The sequence below is a fragment of the Talpa occidentalis genome, unplaced genomic scaffold, assembly GCF_014898055.3.
Source record: "Talpa occidentalis isolate TD23 unplaced genomic scaffold, MPIMG_talOcc4v2.1 talOcc4.9, whole genome shotgun sequence".
NCBI lineage: Eukaryota > Metazoa > Chordata > Mammalia > Eulipotyphla > Talpidae > Talpa > Talpa occidentalis.
The window spans coordinates 105,155,650-105,183,565 of NW_023605305.1; the positions used below are offsets into that span (position 1 = coordinate 105,155,650).

Sequence of the window (27,916 nt, forward strand, 5' to 3'; positions counted from 1 at the left end):
TATTTTCAAGTATTAATGAACTGCCTGGAAGGACGCATTATATCTGCTGCAATTAGAACCTTGATTTTCAACTTCAGTGTAATACATGTCAGATGGTTTATGCAATCATGAAAACAGGAAATCTATTTCTGTAAAAGTACTTGTCCTACTTACTTAATGCTAATTGCATATTCTCCTGACTCTTTCGTCCTGTGCCTCACAAGGTAAGTACTATTTACTCTATTAATAAGTTCAGTCTCTGCCTGCAATCTTTCCATTGCTCCAGCATACCTGCAAGAAACAATGACACAAAGATTTGGGCAATATACCTGCAAGAGAACAGAGCTAAAAACAAGTATAAGTATGAATTTTAATGTGGGAGAAGAGCTAAGTTTGCTTTTACATCTGTATTAACCAATTACATTGCTTCAAAAGAAATGTAGAAAGGGTTTTTGAATTCATGCAAACAAAGATTATCTGAAGCTAACAGTAAAATGAACAGTGCCTAAGAGACAGCGAGCATCGTGTATATATTTATCAAACAAATAAATGAGACAAAGAACAGAGTCAGCAGGTATTGGCGTAAGAGAATCGTGCAGAGTTCAAGGACAAGAAGAAAAAATGAGGGATATCCCTGCATAAAACACACACACACATGACACACATGTGTACATACACACATACACAAACTTTCCAAAATTGCTCCTGTTTTATGTATACCATGAAATGAAATCTCCTTTGAGCATCATGCCCACGGTCAAACAACTCTGCAGTGTTCACACTTCATCCCTGCCTTCATGGTAGCCAAAAGCAGACTGTTAAAGATAAGCATGTTGATTCTCTGTTTCATTTTATGGTCTATATAGGAGAAAAAGTTTACCTTATGGAAACAACTTAGTTTAAAATGTAGAAATAATGAAGAGAATCCTGTTGGTGATATTCAGCTTCCCAATGACTTGAAAACCACACGTCATCATTCAGTGTAATTTTCTCTAAGCAGTTTAGTATTTCTAAAATTGAAGGCATCATTTTCTAGTATAGTTGGTCATTTTGTTCCTGAGCAGAAAGCATTCCACATGAAACTGACTGCTTAGTGTGAATAATCTGTCCAAGTTACTCAAGAAATAAAAAAGTGATTTTAAAATTCTACCATGAAATATCTTTATTTCTACCAATTTTCAACATTGTTCCCTTATCTGACATTTTGACTTTTTGTCATTAAGAACAATACTATTTTAAGTGATCATGTTTTCTGTAGAATTTTACATATTGACAAGGATGCATTTTAAAACAAAGGGTTCAGAATTAGACTTTTAGCAGTGAATTTAATATAATATATACACAAGTTGATTCTCAATGGTGCACATGGGAGACTTATATAATGGTATTATGCAATTTTACTGCAATAAAATCATTTAAATACCGAATAAAGGATTTAAAAGCTCTTCTGCTCCTGAATCGTTCCCAAGTACCTGATTGGATTATCTCATAAAATTTATTTTGTGGCATTAATTCTTATCTCTAAAATCATTACCCTTGTAACTATCATGCCTGGTTATAGGAAAAGTGGTAAAAGGGAAGAAATGTAATCAACATTCTCATGATTTACCACTTCCTGATGTTTTTTCAGTTTGATTCTCCCTGTTATCAGTTCTGTTGTCCAAATTTAACTCCTGTCAGGAATATAGGTTTTAATTCCATGGAAACCTCAAATTTGCCTTACACCAGGTAAAAATGTAACAAAGCTGCTAGTATTTCTTCAAAAAACTAATAATGAAGCCCAGAGAGGGATGTCAAAGAGGGTAGGCTATGATTCTAGAAGGTAAACTTCCATGGTGACTGCTAGGGAAGGCAAGAGGGGCTAATAATGAGATAAAATATGTGGGACAATACATTATTCCTGTAGTTATCTGGTATTTTCCATGCTTTGGTTATGTAATGGAAAAATAATCAGAATATTTAAAAAATATCAAACAACTTAGGTGTTATGTGTACTTGCAAAGTGCATTAGTACAACATGCTCTCAGAATACCTCTTTTACAAACAGGTACTGACATCCAACTTGTGTACATATACTTTAATATCAAGAAAATTCAAGTAGATGCAATCATGTTAAAGGAGCCAAACACAAAATTCAGAGAAACAAATAAAAGTGACTAAATATGCCTATGTATTATATATTGATAGATAATATGCCAATGTGCAAAAGTTTAACTTGAAACACTGGCTAAACTACTTAATTGCATGACCTTAACCTTTGTTTCCTCATCTGTAAAAATAATAAGCTTTCTTAAAAATATGCTGGTGAAATACAATGTATAAAATACCAAGCACATGGTAAATACTCAACACGTACTGGTTATTAGCATATGATGATAACTATTCTGAATCCTAAATACTTTTCTAGTTGAAGATAGCACTGTCCCCATCAAACCATGTCTAAAAGAAAACAATCACTGTCCAGTTGGCTTCCTTTTTTCTATGAATGATAATGTTAATCTCTAAGGGGTAATACAGACATAAAATTTTAGATGTGGATACAAACTGTCCCATACTACATGTGATAAATTGTATTTTAAGGATATACTAATCTTTCTGGGTTAATTTTTCACTTCAAAGAAAGGAATCCCCTGCCTCATGAAATCTATGTTTCTAAAATATAAGATACATATTTGCTTAGTCTAATATCTTTATAAGGTTGCAGTAAACTTTAAATTATGTCAAGTGTGTACACACAGGGACACGCATACACATACATACATACACACACACACACTTTTGGACAAAGATATGGGAAGGTCAACAATATATAAATTCATTATGGTGTTGCATTCAAAGACATCGTTATCCAGGACAAATGGAGATAGGATGTGGTTTACTACCTCTGCATTTAAGGCATTCTCGACCTAGCTACATAAACATGTTTAATGCTTACCAGGGTTGGCAAGAATAATCTACTGGCTTGGGCACCTAGAATATAAAAAGGCAAAAATAGATTAAGTTTACTCAAAGGAAGCTTTTAGAAATCAATCATTAATTCAGTTCAGCTGACTCAGCTCTATAAAACCCTAAGTAACACAGTCCTGGAACTATCCATTGGCAATTTTATACAGAGTGAATCACAGACTATGTCAGATAAGTAGAAAATAATTCATTTCACTTTAATTCATTCTTTCATCCATTTTACTGCCATGATACCTCCAAGGGAAGAGATAACAAGAAAAATATGAATTGGAAACTTTTGGCATTTATTATAAAGGTAGTTGAATCTTATCATAGAAAATTAAAGTGAAAGTATTAACAAAACTATAGAGCACTTTGACTTCTCAAGACATGGGGAAAAAAGGTAAAATCTACAATATACATTGGACATAATCTTATTTTATAAGATTTGAAGTATTTAATTTTTTAAAATTTGAAGTCTTTAATTTGAAGTCTTCCAAGATGAAAACTTTTATTCATGAAAAATTCATGGGGAATATTCATTTTTCCTGTTTCTACAATAGAGCTTTGCAAAAGAGAAAAGCATTGCATTTTCTATGTTTTTTTTTTAAAAAGGAAGAAAACTTCTAGTTGCTGATGGCATCTAGAAAATGAATTAATATTCACAAAATAACAAAAACATACTATGTAGAGGGGGATAAATTTTATAAATTCCTAGTTTGTCTTGTGTAAGGAATTTTTCACAACTGAGTCTTTGATATAGACTGCCATGGCATTCCTCAGTCTTTTTATATTGAGAGATTAAAAATATTGTTATCATCATTTGTAAAAGTAAAATCTGTAGGATTTCAGAAGTCTGATCAATATGATTATTTCTCTAGTTATGTCAGTTTTCATAATTGGCTGTTACTATTTTGGCCTTTCAGGTTGTTCTATATCAAACAATTATCTTTCTCTTTAGAACATCTCTAAAGTTATCTATATTCAAATATTTTTTATCCTATGCATATTTTAAACTTCACCACCATGTAAAACCCTGATACGCAGAAAACAACATTGAAAGTAAATTATACTCATTTGAATCCTACAAATATTTTCCTGTAGTGTCTTAACTTCATAAATGGTTTCCATTTTTGATGTTAGCCTCTCAAATCTGAAGAGAAAAATATTTCCTCCTTCTCTCTCCTCCTCTGGATTCTTTAACTGATGTTTATTCCAAAGCCAATTTCTCAAAATAGAAAAAAGAAGGACAGCAAGGAGAGAAGAGGGTAAAGAACTTCAGCACACTCTGTCAGTGTGTTCTCTTAACTAATTAAGGCTGGAGATTCACAAAAATAAGAGGTGACATAAAATACTAAAGCACAGCAGATATATGAGACCAGCCCTTCTAACTTTTCAGTGAGTATATTTGATGTCTGAAGACCCAGGACCATCTTCTAAGCTATCAACCAGAGTAGGATCCTGTCTTTTTCCATCTTTCATGGGTCTGTCCAATTCTTTTCTGTGTACTTTGGGCTCTTATCTGGACTGATATTTCATATATAAAACTGTAGTTATTTTTCATCTGGATCCTTTCTCACTTTTGAACATATGGTTACTATTTCTTCCTAATGCCCTTCATAAGAGACAGTTACATTGCTATGCTTCTGCAATGGACATAAAATTGTAAAAAAAAAAAAAAAAAAGGAAATATAGCATAAGTATTTTTTAAAAGTATGCACAATATATGCTTCTTCCTGAATACATGTTGTCAAAATTAGATGGTACAGTAAGATATGAACTTTATTTGACAGTAATTTTCTTGCAAAACTTTGAACATATTATTTTGATTGCTTCAAATACTGTTCTAGATAGTGAAGTTCCACTTTCTAATATCTGCATTTGGTTCTTTTTTTAGTTCCTACTTCTCTGTTGAGGTTTCCTTATGACTATTCATTATGAACATAATGCTAACTTTATCATTTGGAACATTTCAGAGTTGTTTTCCTTTGATTACCTTTATTTTTGAGCATGGTGCATGTTTTCTTGCTTTTATGTATATTGAATGATTTATGATAACTACCTTGGACAATTTGAAAGAAGTGCTTAGAGGCTCTGGATTTGGTTATGTTCCTTCAAAGAGTGGTGTCTGTTTTTCTTTTTTTTTTTATTGATACTGGTTTAAAGCATTGTATATGATTTAGAGGTAGTATAAGAGATAAGATCATAGACTTCAGGTGTAAATTATCACACCACACCCAAAACCAAGACACTAAAAGTCCTATACCACAGTCCATTCTGTCCCTCTCCAGTTTGCTCTTCCCCTTCTCCCTTACCATCTGGTAGGCTCAATTCTACAATCAGATTTCTAAGGTTTTTTATTGGTTAGGTTTATCTGATGCTTTGTTTCTTTTCCATGAGTTCCTTTGTTGCTATTGTTTTAAGCTGTCAGTTCACTTAGTTTTACTCCAACTGCAAACTCTGTCTCTTGTGTGGTGAGAAGTAAATGAATTTTCAGTTAAATTCTTTTAGCATAACCTGAGCTACTCGGAGTCCACACCACTCATTCAGAGATTGAGGTAGAGTTTACACAGAGAATTTGGGATTCCCCCACTCTATTTCCTTTCTAAATTTTCCTATTTTCAATCCAGTGAAAAGCCAAGGTGGTTTTGGATCTAAAGTTAGGGATTCTTAGGAGAGATTGCTTTCTTTTTGTTCCCCTTTTTTTATTTTCAACTTATATCCAAGACCAAGTTAACATATCTTCTTCTGAAGGATGGTTTTCTTCTTGTTCACATACTGAGGCTCCTGGATCCACACAGTGATAACAAGCTACTGTGCAGTAGCTCCAGGTTCTCTCTCCAGTCACAATATTACCAGAAACAAAGTTATCTGATTTATGTTCTTCCTGTATTTCCCCCAGTTTAGGTTCTTATCTACATGATTCAGAACTTTTGAGGAGAATAATGTAGGAGAATAATTTTTAAGGTCAGATTAGATGCTCATCACCATTCATTGACCCCTGATATTTTCCAGGATCAAAAGAATTATCATTTTCCAAATTCTCTCAATCTATCCTCTCCCTTCCAACCTCTCCCCTCCAATCTCTTCTACTTACCTTTACCTAACTTGTCCTACAAGCAACAAATGAATCTATAACTTCAGTAAGTAAGCAGTAATATTTTAATAACTATTCATTAAGCTTATGCTATAAAGAAATCATAGTACACCAACCCATTATTACATATTTCTCTACACTCTTTGTCTACTAAGATTCTGAATATACTTCTCCTTTTAGGAATTAACTGGGTCGCCAAATACCACTCAATACAGCCCTACAAGTTGACTTAATTAGTATATACCATTGTTAATTTCTACATTCTGCTAAGGACTCTTGTTTTCTTTTCCCCCCTTTTGTTCATTCACACAACAAAAATGTTTTAAACACATACTATTAGCACACCTCAGGTGCTAATTTTATACCAAATTCATGAGACTATCAAAAGAAAACAGTACTAGGTATATATATATATGTCTAATATTCTTTATTTCTTCAGGTTCTGACCCTCTTATAGGAGGATGCATATGTTTTTTGACACCTATATTCTCCTGCCTACATATAAATATCACCACTTAGGGCATAGGAAGCCTGAATCTTGTTGACACAAATGACAGAAAACTAGCTAAACAAACATTATTATTTATCTAATTAAATAAAAGTAGTATCAGTATCAAACTTCAGTAATTTTTCAAAATCATAGCATATGATAGCATAGCATATATCATAGCATATGTGACATTAGGTCATAGAACCAAGAGAATAGCTAATGCTTTTTTATTCCCTTTGCTTTTGAAATTAATTTCAGTTGCGTGGAGTAAATTATTCCACAGACGATGTTTTGAAATCAATGATGGTAGAGATTCAGCTTAATAATATTAAAATAACTACTCATTTTAGAAACCCAGAAAGGATTGAAATATAAATAAAGCAAGCAAAATAACTTAAGAAGTCCCTTTTTTCCCTTCGAACCACCAACTCCCTTATATTAGTAAAGGAATTTCATTTACTTGAAGTCAAGAACTTAAAAACTTCTGTAGAAAAATCTACCCTAAACACTAAATTATAATGAGAATGTCACTTTAATCAGAAATTTATAAATTTCTGAAAGCATCAGAGAGTACATTTTATGTTATATTCATCCATAATATTATGTGAGTAAATACTTTTTCATTTTATGCTCCTTGTATCTACCCATGTGTTTCATGGTTTCAGAAAATTTCATTATGTTAAATAAACAATAATGACAAACTAAAGCACAGAAAAATGTATTTAGATATTTGATTGAAGAATCTGAACTTTCATGCTTTCTAGCATGCTTTCAAACACACTAGTTGAAGTATAATATTTCTCTGCAACCCAAATTAAAAACAGATTGGACCCTGCCACTCATCTCAATGGGAAACATGCAATACATCTAATCTATAGCTTTGGTTTATTCCTTCTAAAACCCTGTAGAAATTAAATTTTTTTAATTCTACTGTTAAATTTGCCTCTTAAATAGACTCCCTTGACATTTGAAAATATCATAGTGATTTTGGAATTTTAGTAACATTGGCCATTAACATTTCAACATATAATAATATTTCAGGGAAATATTAATAAAATTAACAAGCAACCTAACTAGTATTGTTTGTACATTCTTATACAATCAATACACCATCAAAAAAAGAAAACAAAGTAAGAAATAAAATACTTGTACTTACACATGGGCAAGGCTTGACAGCATCACTTGGAAAAAATCCAACCTCTCCGGATGCCAAGTTTCTACCCTAAATTATATCCAAAAAAATGCCAACATTGAGAACAAATTTACCATAAACAACAAACCTATAATACTGTACACATAGTGTTGTCGCTCAGAATTCTCAGAATAACTTACATGTTATTTCCAGTGCTAAGTTGTAACCTACTCTAGCTCATGAAGCGATTCATAAGCAGACTTTAAAAAAAAAAATTATTTTAGCTGTGGCTTCAGATCTGGTTATACAGCAAGAATTCAACTTTGACTTTTTACTATACTCTCAATCCTGTATAGAGATAATGGCATATGCTATCTTTGAATTTTATATTTATTAGAAGTAGAACATATTGGTTTTGTGCATATTCATCATTAATTAGGAATCTGATTTAAATATTTACTTCTGGTGTCTCTAATGGAACTCATGAGCACTCACTCTAATAAGACAAGAGACATTTCAAAGCATGTGGAAATGGAAAACAAAGCATGATATGATGTTTTAGATGATTTTCAGATTTAAGAGAAAGGAAGAGAATAATAATGTAGTGAGAGGACAGTTAAAGTGTTAGAAGAAAGGACTGTAATTCAAAATAGCACTGGAAATGAGAAAAGAGGGAAGAAATTAATAAAATAAGAAAAACCTAAGCACAAAATGGGCAAAAAAAACAAAAAAAAAAAAAACACAGTGAAATTAGTCTTGGACACCTTTGGTCAAATAAAAAAATCACATAGCACTGACCAAACAACAGCTGCCAACTTTTCCAGAAAGACAAATGATACCCAAAACATACTGTAACAACCAAAACATATAATTCAAAAGATCTCATGAGACGACTTCTGTTCCAGAAATTGGGCTTTTTAATTTGCTGTTTAACAGTTGCTAGGTTCTCAGAACCTCATATAATTAAATAGTATTATGATTGTATATTGCATGTTCTATTATTTTTGTGAGGTACAAAAAGCAGTCAGAAAACTCTCTCTCTCTTAAAGTAGTATCCCTTTCTACCCACAGAGTTTGCAAAGTAAGTTTTGAAGAGTAGGAATCTAGAATTGCAGAAAAGCATGAGAAGAGGAGAGGGGAAAAGGAGAGACAGGAAGGTGGGGCTTGAAAAGAAAAAGGACCAAATGGAGTAGAAAGGAGGGAATGGTCAGAGGCAGGAGCAAGTAGAGAGAAGAGGGGTTGGGGGTAGGACAGAAAGACCAATTAATAACCAAGAGAGAAGATATTAAACTTGACAAGGTTCTAAAACTGCACAGCAATCACATATCAGCAGAAAAGTAAATGAACAATATTCATTAATTTTTCAACATATGCAGTACCTTATAATTTTATGGGATACAGAGGAAAATGTAAAAATTTATGACATGATTCTTCTTTGCCCCTATGTTTTCAAAGCAAATACATGTATATACTTTATTATAATACAAGATAGAAAAAAGCTAAACCCTGTTAACAGAGGAAAAGCTACAGAAATTTAAAGGATTGACTGAATATGGGAGGTTTGTCTGAAGGCTAGGTGAAAGAGGTGCTCAAGAATGTAAAGTTTAAGGGCTTATGGAAATGCAGGCGAACATCCTGGGGACATAAAATAACAAGAGAAAGGCACAGGGATAGAAAATTATAGGATATGCTTTGGAAATGCAAGTAGTTCACTTTAAATGGAGTCGGAAAATAGTTGATACTTACTGAACCTTTACTATTCAGGACACTGCTCTTGGTGAATCATTTATTCCTTACAATGTATCTTTTATGTTGGGTTGAATTACTATCTCTGTTTTAGCGGTGAGGAAATTGGACACAAAGAAGTTAAACGATTTTCCCATGATCACAGCGCTAGAAAGTGACAAAACCAGAGTTCAAATTCTTAGGCTCTATGAGTTTTTCACTGTCTCTCTATATAAACAAAAAGTTCATAAAATAAGGACTTGGGAAATAAAGCTTACAGGAAGCAAGGAACCAGTCTGACTATGATAGCTGAATTTCTCCCTGGCAATGGGGTTTTAGTAAATGTGCCTTTTTTTTTTTTAGAAGAATTAAACTGACATCAGTGCGGAAGCTGGCTTACTGCTGGGCATGATTTTGTAGATGAGGATATCACGAGACAAGCTATACCACTGCAAGGATAGAGGGACTGGATAGGGTTGGGGGACTGGAAATAAAAGACTGGGGTGGAAGTCAGGGATGGAGATGATTATATAATCCATCTAAACAGATGATACAGCTTTAGATGGCAATCATCTAGAGGGAAAACTTAATCACAAGAGCAAAACTGTCATGAAAGGAAATACAGGGAGATGATGGAAGGCAGAACTTACAAAGATTAGAGTAACTAGAAGGAAGGAAGGAAACACCAAGAGGGACAAGAATCATCACAGAGAATGATGGCAGTGCCTAACCAAGGTCAGAGGAAATGCTTCTCTAATTATCTGTATTAGGTAAGATCTTTAAGTTGCTGTATGTTAAGCATGGTATTGAGAAGCAAGTAAGTATGATATTTGGGAACTGTTCAACTAACCATCCTTTATATATAAAAGCACTTCAATGCTATCTGAGAACAAAATACAAGGGTATGTGGATTGCAGTTACAGACTGGTAGAGGCTCAAAAGAGAAGAAGAAGAATTGTTTTAAAAGATGGCTGAAGTTACATTTCCTCACTGATTCTGATGCGATGTCAGTGTTTGCTTCCAAATTTGTTCAATGATTTCTACTTAGTAAGGGGAAGAGCCATGCTACAATATTTGGAAGATTCAAAACAAAGGAGTGTGTAGGAGGGTGTCTGGGTTCCCCAGTGGATGTGTGTGGGTTGTACATTGATAATTCATTAATCTAATGGGTGGAGCAGCTGTCAATCCCCTACATACTGCTATGAAATAAACCACTTTCAAAGCCAATGATTTAATGCCATTAATTTACCTGATGATCTACGCGATGCTTTTAGTAACCTTGATGAGAGACATCTAGCTGAATTTCCTTCTTTATATTCCTGTGTAGGCATTTTATTCTGGGTCCAATAATCAAATTGTCTTTTTTTTTTTAACTCATATTACCAATGCCAGAGATAGGCAATCTTTTTTTAAGTTATCCTCCTGTCTGATATTTGTTCTTGTGAGTCCTTTAACATCTTCAAGGTTAACTTGAATACATTATTTTATAGTTATATGTCATCTGATATATCATACGGTGTTATCTTTATATGCATTTATTCTGCAGGACATGCTCTATATTATGTGATGGGTCTTTGGTAAATATAACTGTACATCCTGGGTCATTCTTATGAAAATGCTTTCTTTGGAAATTACCTGAGTAAACAGGTTATGGGTTGCATATGGTAAGAAAAGATGCATCTTTATAATTTTCATTAAATAAATTAGAATAGACACAAAGCAAAATAATATTAAATTATCATTTATAAAATAATGCCTTTTTCCTGTAAAGCAAATTGTTTCCTGTAGAAAAATGTATCAAATTAAATTTATTGATAACTTTCTCTGAAATTCTTGAACATCAAAAACATAAAGGTATAGTTGGGCACTTATTTATTTCTACGTGACCTTACATTTTAACTATTTTTCATTTTTCTTCTATAAGAATCCACCATGAATTATAATGAATTGAAATGACTTTAAATTTGCTGGTAGAAATGATATATACAATCTTCCTATATGAAAAAAAACATTAATGTATGCTGAATGGCAGAGCTAAAATAGCATTTTTAAACCCATAAACAAGAATGGCTTAAAATGACAGAGGATGTCCTCCAAAAATCTTAATCATAAATTACTTGGCTCCCAACTTTGTGAAAAAGAAGAAAGAATTGCTTTAAGAAAAATACAGTGTCTTTTCCCTGTGGCTCATTTATCCCCTTAATACCACCTGGATTGGAGCTTTAATGCACTCCTGGAATAGCACTGAACAATTTGAAACAGATGTGGTAAGCTGAATGTAAAAGGGACAGATTAATGGTTATTTATGAAAGATTGGAAATTCTCCCAAGTTACAATGCCCTAAACACTTTCAACGTATGCAGGATGGTGCTGTGGAGATTACTAAGCAATTTATCACACATGGGTAATGGCTAGGGTGACTGTCACCCTGCTTAGTCACACTTCCACTGTCAGAAATACATAGTCTGAGTGCATGAGGGAAGGAGACATACAGTATGACCGCAAATTTTGAGAACACAGGCTAATATATAAATTAGTTTAGTGATTGGATGGATGGATGATGGGTGGACAGAAAGAATAGTGCCTGTAGCAAGCACACTTTTTGTTTTATTCTGACAGGTTTTGTAAGACAAACAATGGAACCAAAGGACAAGAAAAAGAGGGCAAACACTCAGTCTGAAATTGACCTTAGTAAGAAGCAATCTGTGATCACAGCTATAGCCATGTCCTAACCACTGTCTGTAGGTAGATACGGTGGTGCTGTTCTTAGAAAACATATAAAGGCAATATCATATAGTAGGGCTATGGCTTCAGATAATCTTATTCTATTCTCAGTTCTGCTACTAAAAAAAAAAAAAAAAAACTGTAAATGTAGACAAGTTTCAATGGTAAAAGAAGGATAATGATGAGACCTGTCACACATGCCTGAACCAGGGTGAGTGAGGGTCACACAAAGAACATGTGTAAAAGCACTCCATACAGGGCCTCCCCTGGTGGCGCAGTGGTTGAGCGCTGGGCTGCGAGGCTGCCCATAGCCTCTGCAGCACCAGTTTGTTCCCACGCCACCAGTGAGGGTCCCTCAAAAAAAAAAAATCCATATATGCTAAAAATAGCATTTTCTACATTGTCCATTGCCTTTTGTTTATTCTCAATTTTCACTTCTAACTTTTCATTTTTGTTGGCCTATTCATGTGTTATTAGGACATGCTTAGTCCTGTGTAAAATCCTGACCATCCTTCTTGTACTCAGGCAAGTTTGCTGAGTCACAAGTACCTGAGACTCTCAGATAACATTCATCTGAAAAGGAAATACTGCATTCCAGATAGTCCATTTCTTTATCTTAAATTTCTCAATGCCTTCTTGCAGGTATATGCAGTTTTTCAACATTAAATGCCTCTTAAGTAATCAGTAACATATGTATTTTCCACCAGTGGACACCTTGAAAACTTGCCAAACATAATGCATATGGTTATGCTAAATGCTGATTACAATGAATTCCGAAATATTCATGCACACATGCAAAAGAATACTATAAGCCATGTGTTTTTGTCATTTCTTTTTTAAAAAATGGGATCTTTCATTTTTGTACACTGTGTAAATAGAAAACATTCATAAGGGCTTTCAAAAGACTATGAAGTTCATATCCCTGGTATAGTTCACTGTAGTTAAGTGACTGTTATAGGCTTAGAATTCTGAATAATTAAAAAAAAAAAAAGAAAAGCTTACATTTTGGCCCAGGATCTTTGAAATTAAATTTATCTTCAATTTTTATGGGCTTATAATTGCGTCAAGTCATCAAAATACATGACAAAGACCTTGATTATTTTTGGTGGTTCTTCCAATGTACACAAAATTGTTTGTGTTTACTACATCTTTGAAATTTTGGCAGACAGAAGTGTCAAAAACCAAAAAAAAATTAAAAATTGTGAAATGTACTCTAAGAAAAAAACCCACTAAAAAGCCATAAGCTGTATTTCTACACTTATTAGATGTGCGATGAATATAACAGCAGAATGAGATGTTACAGAATATTTTTCTTGATATGGAAAAAAGGATTCTGTGAGGTTCCTAGATTTCTTTCTCAAGGAAGGGCATCTCTCCATATGGGTATTTTGAAGATTTTTCTCCAAAGACACTCTGGGTAAGATATTATACATGATGTAATCCTGAGTTAGAAGCTAATGACTATGTTTTTTGAGTACAGAAGGGAATATCTTTAATCAAAGAAAAAAAATCCAAAAGTAAAAACCAACCTGAATGTAAGTAAGCCAAATCCCAGATGGTTACACAATACAAAATCTAGAAAGAGAAAGGGTCTACCATACAACAACATATTAGAAAAAGTCCTTGTTGGGGAGAGGCCACATACCCTCTACCCACCTGAAAAATAAACCAGGCTCAACAAAGGTCCAAAATACACAAATTTGTTTTCCTTTTACTGGCAAACAACTAAGGAATGTGTTCTTATCCTTGGTGATATTAATCTTCATAACAAAGGAAATATTCTGAGTAACAGCATTGTACATATTAAATGATCCAGACAGTATTAGGTGTTTCTAAAGAATACTACTTTTCTACTAATACAGAATTAGTGATTTAATGAAAAAATTATTGACTTCCTAATATTAGCATGACACTACGCTAGGGCCTAGGAAATTAAAAATGAATAATTATGACTACTATCCTCAAGGATCTCACTCAGGTGATGTCATTTTCTTAATTAGCTTAACTTTGGTTACTTTCACAGATTTTTATAGAATTGTGGATGAGAAACAAATCCCTTAAGATAATAATTTTATATGGAGAGAGAGTATTTGGCCCCCTGATCATAGGTCTTTAAACTTTCTTCATTTCAATATTCTCATCTGAGAAAAAGTAGGGTTTGATCCAAGGATTTTTTAAGTTTCTTTCACCACGAAAGTGTTTGCTTATATGAACACGTTTCCCAAGTCATTATACTTCTCCAGTTAGTTACTGTTGGCCAAGAAACAGCTGATCCACATATTCTTAATTAGGGATATTTTGTGTCAATAATTTAATCTGGTTGCACTTATTTCTTGAGAGCACTTTGGGCTCTTAATAACTTTCATTTAAACTCAGTGTGAAGTACTCTGTTTTCCAAGGTACACAGGATTGTCTTCTCAGGAATAATATTCATTCATTCCTTAGGAATTTGAATACCATGAATAATTAAAAATCACTGAACATTTTAAGTCATTGTAAGGAAGGGCTGTAAGGAAGGGCTCTACGTCCTCTGCAGAAACCACCTGTGGTATCAAATCAATACTCTCACTAGATCTGGCTGCAGACTCTCGGTCCACTGAAGGCGTTCTGCGATTGACACAAATATGCCATAATTTTGGAAAAACATAGCTTCTATGGTAAGACAATAATGGAAGAAAAAGGTGCACAACAGACTTTCTCAGACATCATGTTACTCTATGGGAGAAGAGGCAATACTTCTCTGTCTGTGCTTGTACTTAGATCACAGTACCCTCTTCAAAGTCCACCATGATCTACATGTTGCCCTGTACCCAACATAGGAAAAATACAAGAACTGTTCACCAAAAATGCCAATCTCAACAGTTAACAAATGGGACCTCACCTACTTTGTTAGGAGGTTTGCCAGTTCCCATAACAGTGTGTACACTTGGAAACATTCCTGCAAATTCAATTTATGATCTATTCAATCAATGCCAGTTGGCGATCACCCAGGGAAAATGTTTCTTGCAGGCCTTTACTAATGTCTATCTCCTATAATCACCTTTCCTGAGTCGCCCTTGTTCTATTATAGTCACACTCTTCCTTTTTCTCCTGTCCTGTAATTAGGGACCCTGATTTAACTCAATATTTTGAGCTAAACATCTGTCAAAATAAAGGTCTCATGATTATAGGATGAAATAATAGCAAACAAGCCTCTACCCTTTGCACATAACTTTTCATCCCCACATCCACAGTTGCAACTCTGCCTTGGTCTCTACTGATTTTATGTAAGGGAAGGGCAAGTGGTAAGAGGCAGTTTAGAAGCAAAGACAAGGTGAACTGAGGAAAACCCTCAAGGGAGACTCCAGCATTGCCTCAAAAGGTATCACTGCCAGAAAAAAAAAAAAAAAAAGTTTGGGATTTCACAAAGAAATGCCCAAGGGTAAGACTAGGGAAAAACACTCACCAGTTCCCAGGGACTACTCTGGTTTACAATGCCAAAGGAAAGCGACTTTAGGTGTCATGAATCAGTTTTCTTAACAAAGGTGTTTTCTTCTTTTTTTTTTATTTATATATATTTTACATCGTTGTTCATTTTATACAGGTCTTTAGTGTTCCTATTTACCTCTGACTATGATGTAGTCTGACACTTAAATTTTGGAGCAGGAGAAAAAAATACATGGTCTTAGAAAATTCTCTTATAGCTAATATTCTTTTGTGGTCTAGAAGGAATTAGAAATTACCTTTTTATATAGGGCAAAGGAAAAGAATCCTCTGAAGTGATCTTAGTAATCAAGCTGCAGGGAGAGGAGACCTATTAACTCATCCCATGTGCTGCCCACTCTTTCTAAGCATCTTCAGGTTTCTGGATCAGGCCTGTGCTAAAGGACAGATTGCTTAAGGCTCTCACACAAAAGGTCAATAATTCCTCCACCTGATGTCTCAAGTAAGCAACCATTCCCAGGTCAAAGTCTCTTTTCCGTAAAGGCCTGTTGTCTTTGTGTTTCCTTCCCATCATCTTTTCTCCTTAAGATATCTTAGGCCTTTCTCATCTAAATCTGCTCTGAGGAAAGGGCCCATGATCTTACCCTATTTATATCAATGGTTCCCTTGAAAAGTAATGATTGGGGGCCTTTGTGTCTAACTATGAAGTGAAAAGCTTAATATCTGATTAAAGAAACTTCAAGAAGTGAGTATAGGAATTGGGAGAGCAGAATGGCCTTCTATCAGCCCACGGATTTCAGTGGGACTCTTCACATTAAATAGGGGAAGATGAAATAATTTAAAAAAATAGAATGAAAATCATTTTTCTACTTCTGGAAATTGAAGCGTATCTTTCAAAATCATTAGTCATTATACAGGAATATACTTTTCTTTCCCCTTTTCAAATTTCTTTCAGGTTTATTTCCTGTGATTCTTACAATACCCTGTGAGTCATTCAAATGTTGAAACCCCCATTTTATAGATGAGGAATTTGAGGACACATGGTTAAATCGCTTTAAGACTATTCTGAGAAAACAAAAATAAATTTAAAACTGACAAGATAATGAATATGTTAACAGTCTTTCAAATAACATTATAAAGCATGATTTAGGTTAATGAACAATACATTTCAAACTTGTAAATAATATATTATGGAAATAGGGGCTCTGAACTGATTTACTCATTCTTCACTCCTAAACTGAATGTCTGTTTATTTTAGATATTACAGATAAAAAGGCAGGGAAAAGAGGTGGTAGACTATTAGGACACAGTATGATAAGTGCTTTGATAGGCTTCTTGGTTAGAGCAGGTAAGACCAGAATTGAAACTTGACAGCAAAGAAAGAATAGCTAAAAGAATGTATCAGAAGAGAAAGTAAACTATTTATCAAAGACTGAAAAGCTTGAGAAAATATGTCTCCAATGAAAATGATACCCTCAACTGAACTTTGCATTTTTTCCAGGTTAAAAAAGAAGAAAACACATCCATTTACAAAAAATCACCAGCATTGCCATTTGTTTGTTTGAATATTAAGTATAGCAGTCACGTGAAAGTAAAATTTCTTGACAAAGTAAACTGAGACAAGGATCAACTTGCAGTACCCAAGACGAATGTCTTGAGAATTGAAATGGTGGTAAAAGGGAAATTAACAACCTGTTGCTCATCACCAAGTCCCCCAACTTCCTTGCCTCTGAACTCAGTGTGAGTAGAAATGCTTCCCTCAACTGATTTTCTGACTTTTTATTCTTTCTTTTTATAATGAATTTTTATTCTTTCTTTGAGGCCAAGAATTACAAGAATTACAAAGTTTTTGTAATACAAAAACATCTATACAAAGCACAGTTTGTTTCTTGATTGTTCTTCCCCCCAAAATTAAATTGCCTTTAGAAATGTTTTTCTTCAGGCCTCCCCTGGTGGCAAAGGCAGTTGAGCACCATGCTGTGAAGCTGTGGCAGCCTCTGCAGTGCCGGTTCCATCCTGGCCCGGCCACCTAAGGTCCCACATGGCACGGCAGACCTCTCCTGTCGTGCCCGCTGCTCCCCTCAGCAGTGTATTTCACCAGTCTGCCTGTTCTGTTCCCCACTCTGTCTGTGATGAATCCTCTCACCCTCCCACGCATCTGGCCTGTACCCCGGTTCTTGTATAAATAAATAAATCTTTAAAAAAAAATGTGCTTTTCTTTAAGATGTTAAACATTGTAAATGACTCCCCTACAACAAAGGAAGAGTGATCTAAACCAGAGAACTGAAATGGGAGACCAGAAGTCTCAAAGAAGAATCTAATTTCCATTGTGCAAGTGCCATCCTCCTGATGGTCCTTTAAAAACACCATTCTAATTTACCCTCTTTATGGAGATTTCTGCAAATTAATCGGAGTATGTGTAAAAACATTTTCACTCCTTAGAATAAAGATCATGTAGATGCATGATTTGTAAGTGTGAAGTATCACAACTATTTTCTAGGTTATTTAACTTTCATTGTGGATAAAAATATATATTTTTGGCACACTGATTATAGTTCTACTGCTTATAATTGCCTTTTGGTTCCAATTAGCTTACAAAAGTCTCCCTGTGGAACATTTGGGTATTCATAAATGACAATGGAGCAAATAAAATCCCATGATATAAGACACAGGATTCTCATTTTTTCACAAGCATTATTCTAAGAAAAAAACATGTAAACTCTCTGTTGTAATAGAAACCATAGATGGCATGGCATAGTTATACATCTGTCTGTTTCTCTGGAGTCTTCTCTCCCTCTCTGATAAGTATAATATATATATTTTCTGGGAAAAGAATATCTCCAATAGGAATAATCTCTTTCAGAATGAAAGCTGGTTGTCCTTTGTTACTAAGTCCTTACTAGCACATATTGTAACAATGACTTAAAAGCAACAGGTATATCATCAATCCAATGACATGATTGGAACTGTTCTGTGTGTCATTACACTCAGTAAAAACTATGCCTTACACCTGCACTAAGGAATGTACCCTAAATGGCCAATTTCCTATTTTATATTCATTTCACTTGAAGACAATTTTATAGAACTTTCAAGGAAAGAGAAAGAAAACAAAGAAGAAAAGAAAAGCTGCCAAAATGAATCCCTTCAATGCAAAGATTGAACAGAGAACATTTTTACAGCTCAATTGGCAACTCATTGTTTGAAAGAAGTTATAATAAAAATGCAGATAGCCCACTCACTTCAATAGCATTAGAAATTACTGTTGTTATAATAATAATACAGACTAGACTAATAGCTATTCAAGAAAGTTCCTGATAGATAGTGGAGGATAATTTGTATTCTCTGGACATAGATTATGTAGAAAACATGACAGTCTACAATAAAATCAGACTTTCTACACTAATGATTGAAGTGACTCCCTTGAATAAAACAGTTTAGTTTGGAAAGCATAATTTCTTGAAAATTTCTAAATAAGCCAAAGCACCTAAGTAGTACCAAAAAAGGTTTGAAATTCAAATGCAAGCCCCCCATAACATCCTAATAACTATTTTAGATTTTTATCCACAGGATTATCTCAGGTATATTTGTAGCAGTATGATTTATAAAAACTCTTAATATAAAACTCAGAATGGAAACCAGCTGCTTCACCTATCCTGAACTTTGATCATTCTTTACATCATTAAGACCATGAGATGAGACCCATTTGCCTTGTTTGTGATCCTTCCAATATGAAACAGTCAGACACATAGTAGGGAGTTTATTAGTATTTGGATAAACAGATGCACAAATGAATAAAAAGGAACTAGTACTTAATGAGCACAAGTCTTTCATAAATTATTTATTTTATTTTGTATGCAGTGATTATCATAGTGTTTTTATTCCACATGCATTTCACAGATAAAACTGAAGCCCGCAGAATAAGTAATCAGTTTAAAGTCATGCTGCTGGTAGATGGCAGAGTCAGTAAGTAATACTCAGCAAAATGAGCTATAATTTCCTAAATTCTAGCACAGGAAAGAAAAACACTTAACTTGCTTCTCTGGTGCTAATTATGTGCAATCTCAAATGAGACCAAACCAATTGGGGAAGGACCAAAGGAGGCACTTAAAAGCTATCTTCTCAGCGCAGGAGTTGTATCTTTTAGAATGCAAACCATAAAGCCCTTGACTTACTTTTTTAAACACAAAAATGGGAAAATTAATGTACATGGAGCCACTGCACACATACCTACAGACACACTTCAAAGTACCAAGTCAACAACATTCTTGACTCACTTAGACCTAACAATGTTCTAATGTTCTAAAACATATAATTCAAGATCATGCCATTGGTCTGATCACACATTCAGACCAGTTTCACACCTGTTACTTTCCATACAGACAGTCTGCAAAACAAAAACTGGTTTTTATCCTGATAGCCTTGGAGCATTGCAAGTTTGGAAGTACCTTTTGAGTCAATCAGAGAAAATAATTTTATTAAGTTTAGTATGACCTCCGTGGCAAGTATATTTAAATTTTATACTAATTCTTTGAAAATGTGTCCTTTATTTTGTAGCTGTAGGAACTCAAGTACAGAGTTCATTATAATACTATATTTTGAGCTATGCTTATGTTTTGTCATTAATGACAGTACGACAAGGCTAATGAGTGAAATATAAATAATGCCATAACTGCCATGGAGTCTTACCAATTGGATCATGTAGTCAATGACTTTCATTAAATTTTCTAGGGTTCAATATAAGCTACTTGAACCTGGGCTCAACCCAAACCAGTGTATCCCAATCACTGGAAGTAGGGTTGTGTGTGTGTCATTATTTCAAAGCCCCATAGATGACTCAGTCTGAGCCATGAGCATTGCTCTGGTTCAAGAAACTAAGCCACCAGTGATTAAGTAACTTGACCCAGGCTATGCTGTTACTTGGTTACAGATGCATGACTTGAATCCAGGTTTCTCACTCCAGCACTGCTTCTTTCAACGAGGTTAGTACCTGTTGGCTAAAAATCCTTTGACTAGCTTACAGGTACCCCAAACACAATTCTGACTCATGTTATGTTCTTTTTGGAAATACTAGATGTACTTTGAACATACCTCTGAAAATTCAAACACAGCACTAGCTGCCAGCCAGCATGAACCTTTCTTCTAGAGACAGAAGATCTAATATGAAACCAACCACTGTACTTGCTAATTGAAGAGTGAGCAGTATTTGAGAAGTGAATACAGAGTTGACACTCAATATGCACTTGCTGATCTGTGGGAAAAGTGCTAATTGTTTTTCTCTGTTCTAGACATTAGCCTACTTGTTCCTATCATATAGCCTCCCTCAACAGACATACAGATACATTTTATCATCCAGCAGCTCTCATTACTCTTACAATTCTCCTGAGAGCTTCCAAAGCTCTTATACCATGGTAGCAGAAAACCTTCATTTCCAGGCTTCTGAGGAGAAATGACAAATAATAATGCCATCTTATTGTCTAAAAATAATAGAAGGCAATAAAATTTAGTAAAAAGAATACCAGGGTTTTTACCTTCCCAGGTAAGGTGAATAGAATTTGTCACTCTGTCCTAATAAGCAAAAAGCTGAACAGACTGAAAAAGTGACAACTTTTCTTGCATCCATAAGAGATGGGAAAATGTAAGACTAATCTTGGCCCCCAAGATTGAAAGCTAGATAGGTAAATACAAGGAATCACAGCTTACCAGAGCAGAGACTCACCGGCAGAAACTGCTCTGGAATCTGTGGCACTGCTGGGGTAGGAGAAGCTGAGTTATATTTGACTAATTGCTGAAGGCTCAGTGCTGATGACTCAGAGTTAAAAATTGCTGGGACCCAGTAATATTGTGAGATTTACCATTAGCAGCTCAAACAGATTCCTACAGTACATATGTGAGAAAAGTCTCCTTTAACTTTCTGCAGGAAGAAAAGGAACGGAAGGCAGGAGGGGAAAAAAGTACTCTATTCTTTCCAGCATGGTTACTTCTTTGAAGAAATGAAAACCTGAAGACCCAAAGGTAGGAATATAGAATGTTTCCTTTCCACTACATCTCACCACCACATTACCAAAGGTCTATTTACAACAGCTCTTTTCCCCACATACATCATGTCTGGCTATCAAGAAAAAAACTACAAACCATACCAAAATGCAAAACAAACAAACATAAAAACCACAATTTGAAAAGACAGAGAAAGCATTAGAACCAGATGCAGTGGGAATGTTGTTACAGAGACTGGTAATTCAACATCACTATGATTAAAATGCAAAGACCGCAAATGGATAAAATGTATGCCATGCAAGAAGAGATGGGAAATGTAAGCAGAAAGATGGAAATCCCAAGACTGAATAAAAAAGAAATGCTATAGATAAAAAGGTATATATTGTAACAGAAATGAAGTGTGCCTCTGACAGACTTATTAGTGCACCGGACATAGCTGAATTTGTGGACAGTAGTAACTATCAAACTGAAAACTAAAGATAGAAAAGACTGAAAAAAAAAACAGAATATTCAAGAACAGTAGGACAACTACAGAAGGTGCAACATGCATATAGTGGGAATATCAAAAGAAGAAAAAGAGTTTGGAACAAAAGAAACATCTGAAACAGTAAGGACTGAGAATTTCCCTCAAAATAATATCAGATACCAAACCCAAGATCCAGAAGGCTCAGAAAACACTAAACAGGATAAATGCAAAAGAAAAACACCAACAACAAAACACGACATAAAAACCTGCTAAACCTAGGCATATCATTTTCAAACTACAGAAAACCAAACACAAAGGAAAAGTCCTAAAAAAAAAAGTCAAAAAGTCAGAGGGGAAAAAAGGTACCTTACCTACAGAGAAACAAAGACAAAAGTTACATGTTAATTCTGAGAAAACATGAAAGCATGAAAAAAATGGAGTAAAATATTGAAAGTTTTGAGAGAAAAAAAATACCACCAAACTAGAATTCTGTGTCCTGTGAACTTATCCTTCAAAAGTGAAGGATAAATAAATACTGTCTCAAACAAATAAAAATTCAGGGAGTTTGTTGGTAACTCTGTCTTGCAAGAAATATTAAAAGAAATTCCTTATAGAAAAGGAAAATGATATTGGTCAGGAACGTCAACCTACATAAAAAATGGAATAACATTGGAAAAAAGGAAGTGAAGGTATAATAAAAAACTTTTCTTTTTCACATTCTAAAATCGTGACAGTTTGCTCAAATTAATAGCAACAATGTGTTCAATTGTGTAAGTATATGTGCATGTGTGTATGCATATATATTTAATATGTTTATATGTGTATGCATGTATGTTTATAAGTTAGCAAAATGAATGACAGCAATAATATAAGGGACAGGGAGGAATCTGGATTATTTTGTTAATATTGGGTATATACATTACCCATGAAGTGCTATAGTGTTATTTGAAACTGGACTTTGCTTAGTTGTAATTGTATACCATTCTAGGGTAATGATTAAAAAATAATTAAAATTCAAGTATAACTGATATGCTAAAAAAAAGGAGAGGGGATAAAATATAAAGGGTCAATTAAAATCACAAAAGGCAGAGAGAAGATGAAAATAGGAACAAAGAATAAGAGCAGCAAAAGAAAACATCAGCTATAATTATGGTACATGTTAATCCAACTATTTAGATAATCTCTTTGAATGTCAGTGGTCTAAATACACCAATTAAAATACAAAGATTATGAGAGCAAAAAAAGTGACCCAACTATATGTTGTCTGCAGGAAACCCTCTTCAATTATAAAGACACATATTTAGACCTAAAATTTAGGTCTGTTATTGTTTCTTTTCACTTTTGAGGAAGGATGATGTGTGAAAGAGAGTAGGTTACTTGGAAGAATGGTGGATCTTTGAAAGAGTCTCTAACTATAGCAATTAAAATGTGGTAAGAAGAGACATTTGATCTAGGCATTATTCTGTAACAATATGGAAGACAATAAAATATTTTTAAGATAGTCATTATTTATACAAGCGCACAATGGAACATAATCCAATACTCCTCTGCTAGCTCTGTAACCCAAAGCAAATTTTACTCACGTGGTAGTCTTTCTGTTGATCCCGCCCCCTTTTCCTTCAATATATTACAGACTTTTAACAAGCCCTTCTACTTTATTGGGAAATATTCCTAACATACACATGAAAATAGAGAATCATTTAATGAATAGCAAAGTTCTACCATCCAACTTTATCAAAACCTCAACACTATACCTTATGTTTACCTCAGTTAATACATTTTTTTCAGATTTATTTATTTATGTGTATAAGAACTGGGGTACAGGCCAGAGGTGTGGGGGATGAGAGGATTCACCAGAGACAGAGTGGGGAACAGAACAGGCAGATTGACTGAAGTACACTGCTGAGGGGAACAGCAGGCGAGTTAGGAGAGGTCTGCTGCGCCATGTGGGTTGCTCCCTGGCCGTCTAGAGGATCAAACTCATGCTGCAGAGGCTGTGGACAGCTTCACAGGTTGTGTCTTAACTCGTGCCATGAGGAAGGCCCCAGTTAATACAATCTTGAACCAACCAAGTATAGGTTTACTGGTCAAGAGGAGATTTCATCACCAGCAGACATCAACATGCACATTTACTTTGCACACTTCATATATTTTATAAATAGTACCCAGAGCATCTCTGAGTATAGCAGATAGTATTATAAACACAAATCAAATATGTCCAGAAATGGCAGCTGTCAAGCTCATTAGCAGCCCCCCTGTAGAGAATTGGTCATATAAAGCCACGCAAATTAGATAGTGTCCATAGGTATGGGACTAGTCCTAGTTTTGAAAAAATGTGGTGACAATGGATTAATTTTTAATAAAAGTGGTAATTAAAACTTTAAGTACAAATGTCACTTTTCTTTAGTATTCTAGTGCTCATTGGCATTGGAAATGCAATGTTTTGGCATTGGAAAATATGGGGAAGGTGAATAAAAATATTTTCTTCAGATCATGTAAAATTTCTGAAGCTGAAAGCATATAATCAGTTCCTAGAGACAAGAGCTTTTTCCTTTAAGTGGTAATAAATCATCTATTATATCTAAAAAGCCATAATTCAGACAATACCTGCCAAAACAGACTGTGTGCATCTCCTCTCAGGAGCTCAACCGTGTCCCCTGCCTGGATGTGTAATGGGGGTCCTTCGTGAAGAGCTGGGGGTGGTATCCCCACATAATTCCTGATGACCTGCATCTTTGGCAAACCTGGAAATAAACAATCCAACTCTCAGAAATGAGCAAATACTGAATGAAGTCCAAATATACTTAAATGAAACAGAGCCACTGTTAACATTAAATAGTTTTAATATCTCAAGTCCAAGCAAACATGTGAAGTAATGACATTGGAATGCTTTTCAACTTTCTCATTATTTGAGATGGTTTTAGAATAAGACACATATTTATCCCCTGATCTCCTACATACTTCTCCTCTCCCTCACCATCAATCTCTTTTTCAGATGAAAAAATATTTCTCTTTCAGCTGATGTCTGCTTCATAAAAAACACATCACGTACAGTTTAATGGAAAAGAATCAATTTTTTCATCAACTCTATCCTTTCTGCCTATTACTTTCCTCTTGGGCATTGGTTGATTTCATCACTAAGGAAGCTCACCCTTTCTGTGTATGTATCACTTTGCCCAGTATAAGGCTCATATCTTAAGGTTATCTTTGTAATTCAAAAGCAAAAAGGTGATGGATGTGCCACTGCAATACTTAAGACATTTATATGGAGAAATTCTTCAGGCTCCAATTTAGGCTTGCAAAACAGACCCAGTAAAGGGAACATGTCTAAGCCAATAGCATCAACAATACTTGAAATACAGATCCATCCCTTTTCTTTGTATTTCTCTGAATGTGCAATGAAGGCCTCAGTTCAATATTTCATGTTTGAGAACAGCAGCTTCAATTGCACACAGGCCTAATTGTACCCAAACTGGTCCCAGACAAGTTCACGGCCACCTTTGCATTTAGAGGTGACGCTGCTCCCTCTTACAAGAAATAGCCCTCATAAACAACTCTATTGCGTATTCGGGGACTTAAGTCATTGCGTGTTATACTTCAAGACTTTTATTCTAATGATTGACTGTGGTGAAGCTGTAACTGGTTGGAAATGTTGTTTTAAATGTAGAAAGGCGAATGCATGAGAGTCATTCAGTTTAAGATAACCAAGTTATGCAGAAAAGACATTTAAAAGCTACATGATATGCTCTAGTAAATAGTTTAAGTTCTCGAAATCCTTTTTCAATACCTTCCTCCCACCCCAGAAGGGAGCAAACAAGTGTTGTTATATATTAAATAGAGCTGAGAAGTTTCAGTCAACACTTTATCAATCCAGTCCATCAGAAGACAAAGGGCTGAAAACCATGGTGCCCTTCACCAAAATTTAGCAGCTGTAACTGCTGAGGCATGTCACGAGTTGTTCGATCTCCCCTTTGCTCAGTTCTTGGACCACAAATCTGAAGGGATGACTTTCATCTCCCATCTTCCATGGAGAACTTCCCAGCCAGATGTCACAACACAAACAGCAGACATTGTCTCCCAAAAACAACACTGGACAGGAGAACTCTTCTCAGCCAAGTGTTTATTAGACTTGCTCTCAACATACTGTAAATGCCCTGAGTGTAAAAAGAGCTTGTTTTACACTTTCTATTAAATTGCTATTGTTAATTTAAAATGAAACCTTAATATCTCATGCACACAGCTGTTGATTTGGAAGTTCAATCAGTAGAAGAGTATGAGACACTGGGAGGTTGAATTTTACAAATGGAATTGGTCTGCAGGGTAATTACTCCACGTCTGGGGGCCAGAGTTGCAGTTAGCCTCAGTTTAATTCAGCATTTCTAGAGCAGGAAACCATGCTCTGTTGATAATTCTATTCTTATGTCAAATTTTAAAGAAAGGTTAAAGGCAAAAAGAAGAGTTTTTAAAACCTGAAATAGCTGATGTGGCCGCCAATATTGAGTCCATTTGAGGACTTAAAAGGCCCTTGACCTTACTGCAGGTGTCTCTGTGGTCAAGACCCACAGAAATAAAAAGAAGCAGTTTCACGTGACTAGTGGAAACAGCAGGTCTCTCATTGCCAACACGCCCGAGTTGGCCATTCTCAAGAAAAAATAGACTGAAAATTCATAGAACAATTAGGGGGAAAATTTAAGCCTGATGAACAAATAGGTACTAGAGATATAGAATGCCTAGGATAACATAAGAAGCCTGTGAAATATCCATGCCATGGATAAGAAGCCATTTCATAAGAAGCCATGGAACAATGTTGTCCTATATATATTTTTAGATGGACTGGAATGAAAAAAAATGCATGCCTTAGTAAAATCATTTATTTAAATTAGAAAACATATAGTAGTATACTTTGGTCAATACATGAGACCTAACTAGTCTTAGGGATAATGAACTTGGTTTATATAGTCTTGCTTATTTCTAATTTTTTTTTTCTTTAACTCTATCTTTTCTGCCATAATTTTCTTCTTGGTTATGAGCTGCATTTGGGAATTTGATCTAGTAGCACATTAGCATAGAGTATATTGCTGACCTCATTCCTAAAACAAAACAAAAAAAGATGTGACCTTTCCCAAGAAATACGGTTGAGCTCAGGTAATACTCAAAAGGACATTGTTACCAGCCTGAACAAAACCATAAATGACTTGCAAATTAGTGTTTATTTGCTTTGTTTTGTGGGACAAGTTATGAGTTTATAATATAATATAATGACATTTTATAATTTTTGTCATTTGTTAGGATAATCTTTGGCTATTTCTGATTGGTCAGCACTTCCTATTTCAGGATGATCTGTTGTCAGGGCTGCAGGGATCAAAGGATAAAAGGAATGCAGCAAGGGCACAAGAACATGATGAATTCTGATACTTTGCCCCCTGCTGCTGATGCCTGCATATAATAGGAGTTCCACAGTGCTGGGAGGATAAATGGTTGCTTTACAAAAGGCACCTTTATATTCCTTCCTTTTACATACAAAAAGACATGGTAACATTGCTAAGAAGTGAATACAGCCACATTGACTAACAGATAACAATACAATTAAAACAGGAAGAGAGGGAGGGATTAAACTTCATGTTAGCTCTCAACACTGATATATTATTGACATAGCACCCATCACACCTTATAAATGAGATCAAGAATGGAGATGAAATTAGATTCACAGATGCTCATATTTCAAATAACCATTTGGTATTGATTTAGAGTAAGTTTTCCTCTCCCCGGAGAAATTATCCCTGACAGGTTTTAACCTGTGTTTAAGATGTCCAAGACAGAACACCACTGCAATCCTTGTGACAACTGGTCACTGCTGCACAGAGACTATTAAGCAAGGTCCCTCTAAAGCTCACTCAAAAATTTCTCAGTGAGATTTGCATTGACTTGCCTCCTTCATCAAGA

At 34.8% G+C, this 27,916-nt stretch overlaps 1 protein-coding gene across 2 annotated transcripts in view; it reads right to left on the reverse strand.

Annotated features, from left to right (window-relative positions):
• Window positions 1–27,916, reverse strand: part of VAV3 (vav guanine nucleotide exchange factor 3) — a 297,763-nt gene that overhangs the window by 29,042 nt on the left and 240,805 nt on the right. For both annotated transcript variants that reach the window (XM_037498172.2, XM_054690826.1), the window contains exons 20-23: window positions 24,581–24,717; window positions 7,666–7,731; window positions 2,915–2,949; window positions 154–270 (exon numbers count right to left, since the gene is read on the reverse strand). In XM_037498172.2, the coding sequence (XP_037354069.1) occupies window positions 154–270; window positions 2,915–2,949; window positions 7,666–7,731; window positions 24,581–24,717 (355 nt within the window). The remainder of the gene's footprint in view (window positions 1–153; window positions 271–2,914; window positions 2,950–7,665; window positions 7,732–24,580; window positions 24,718–27,916) is intronic.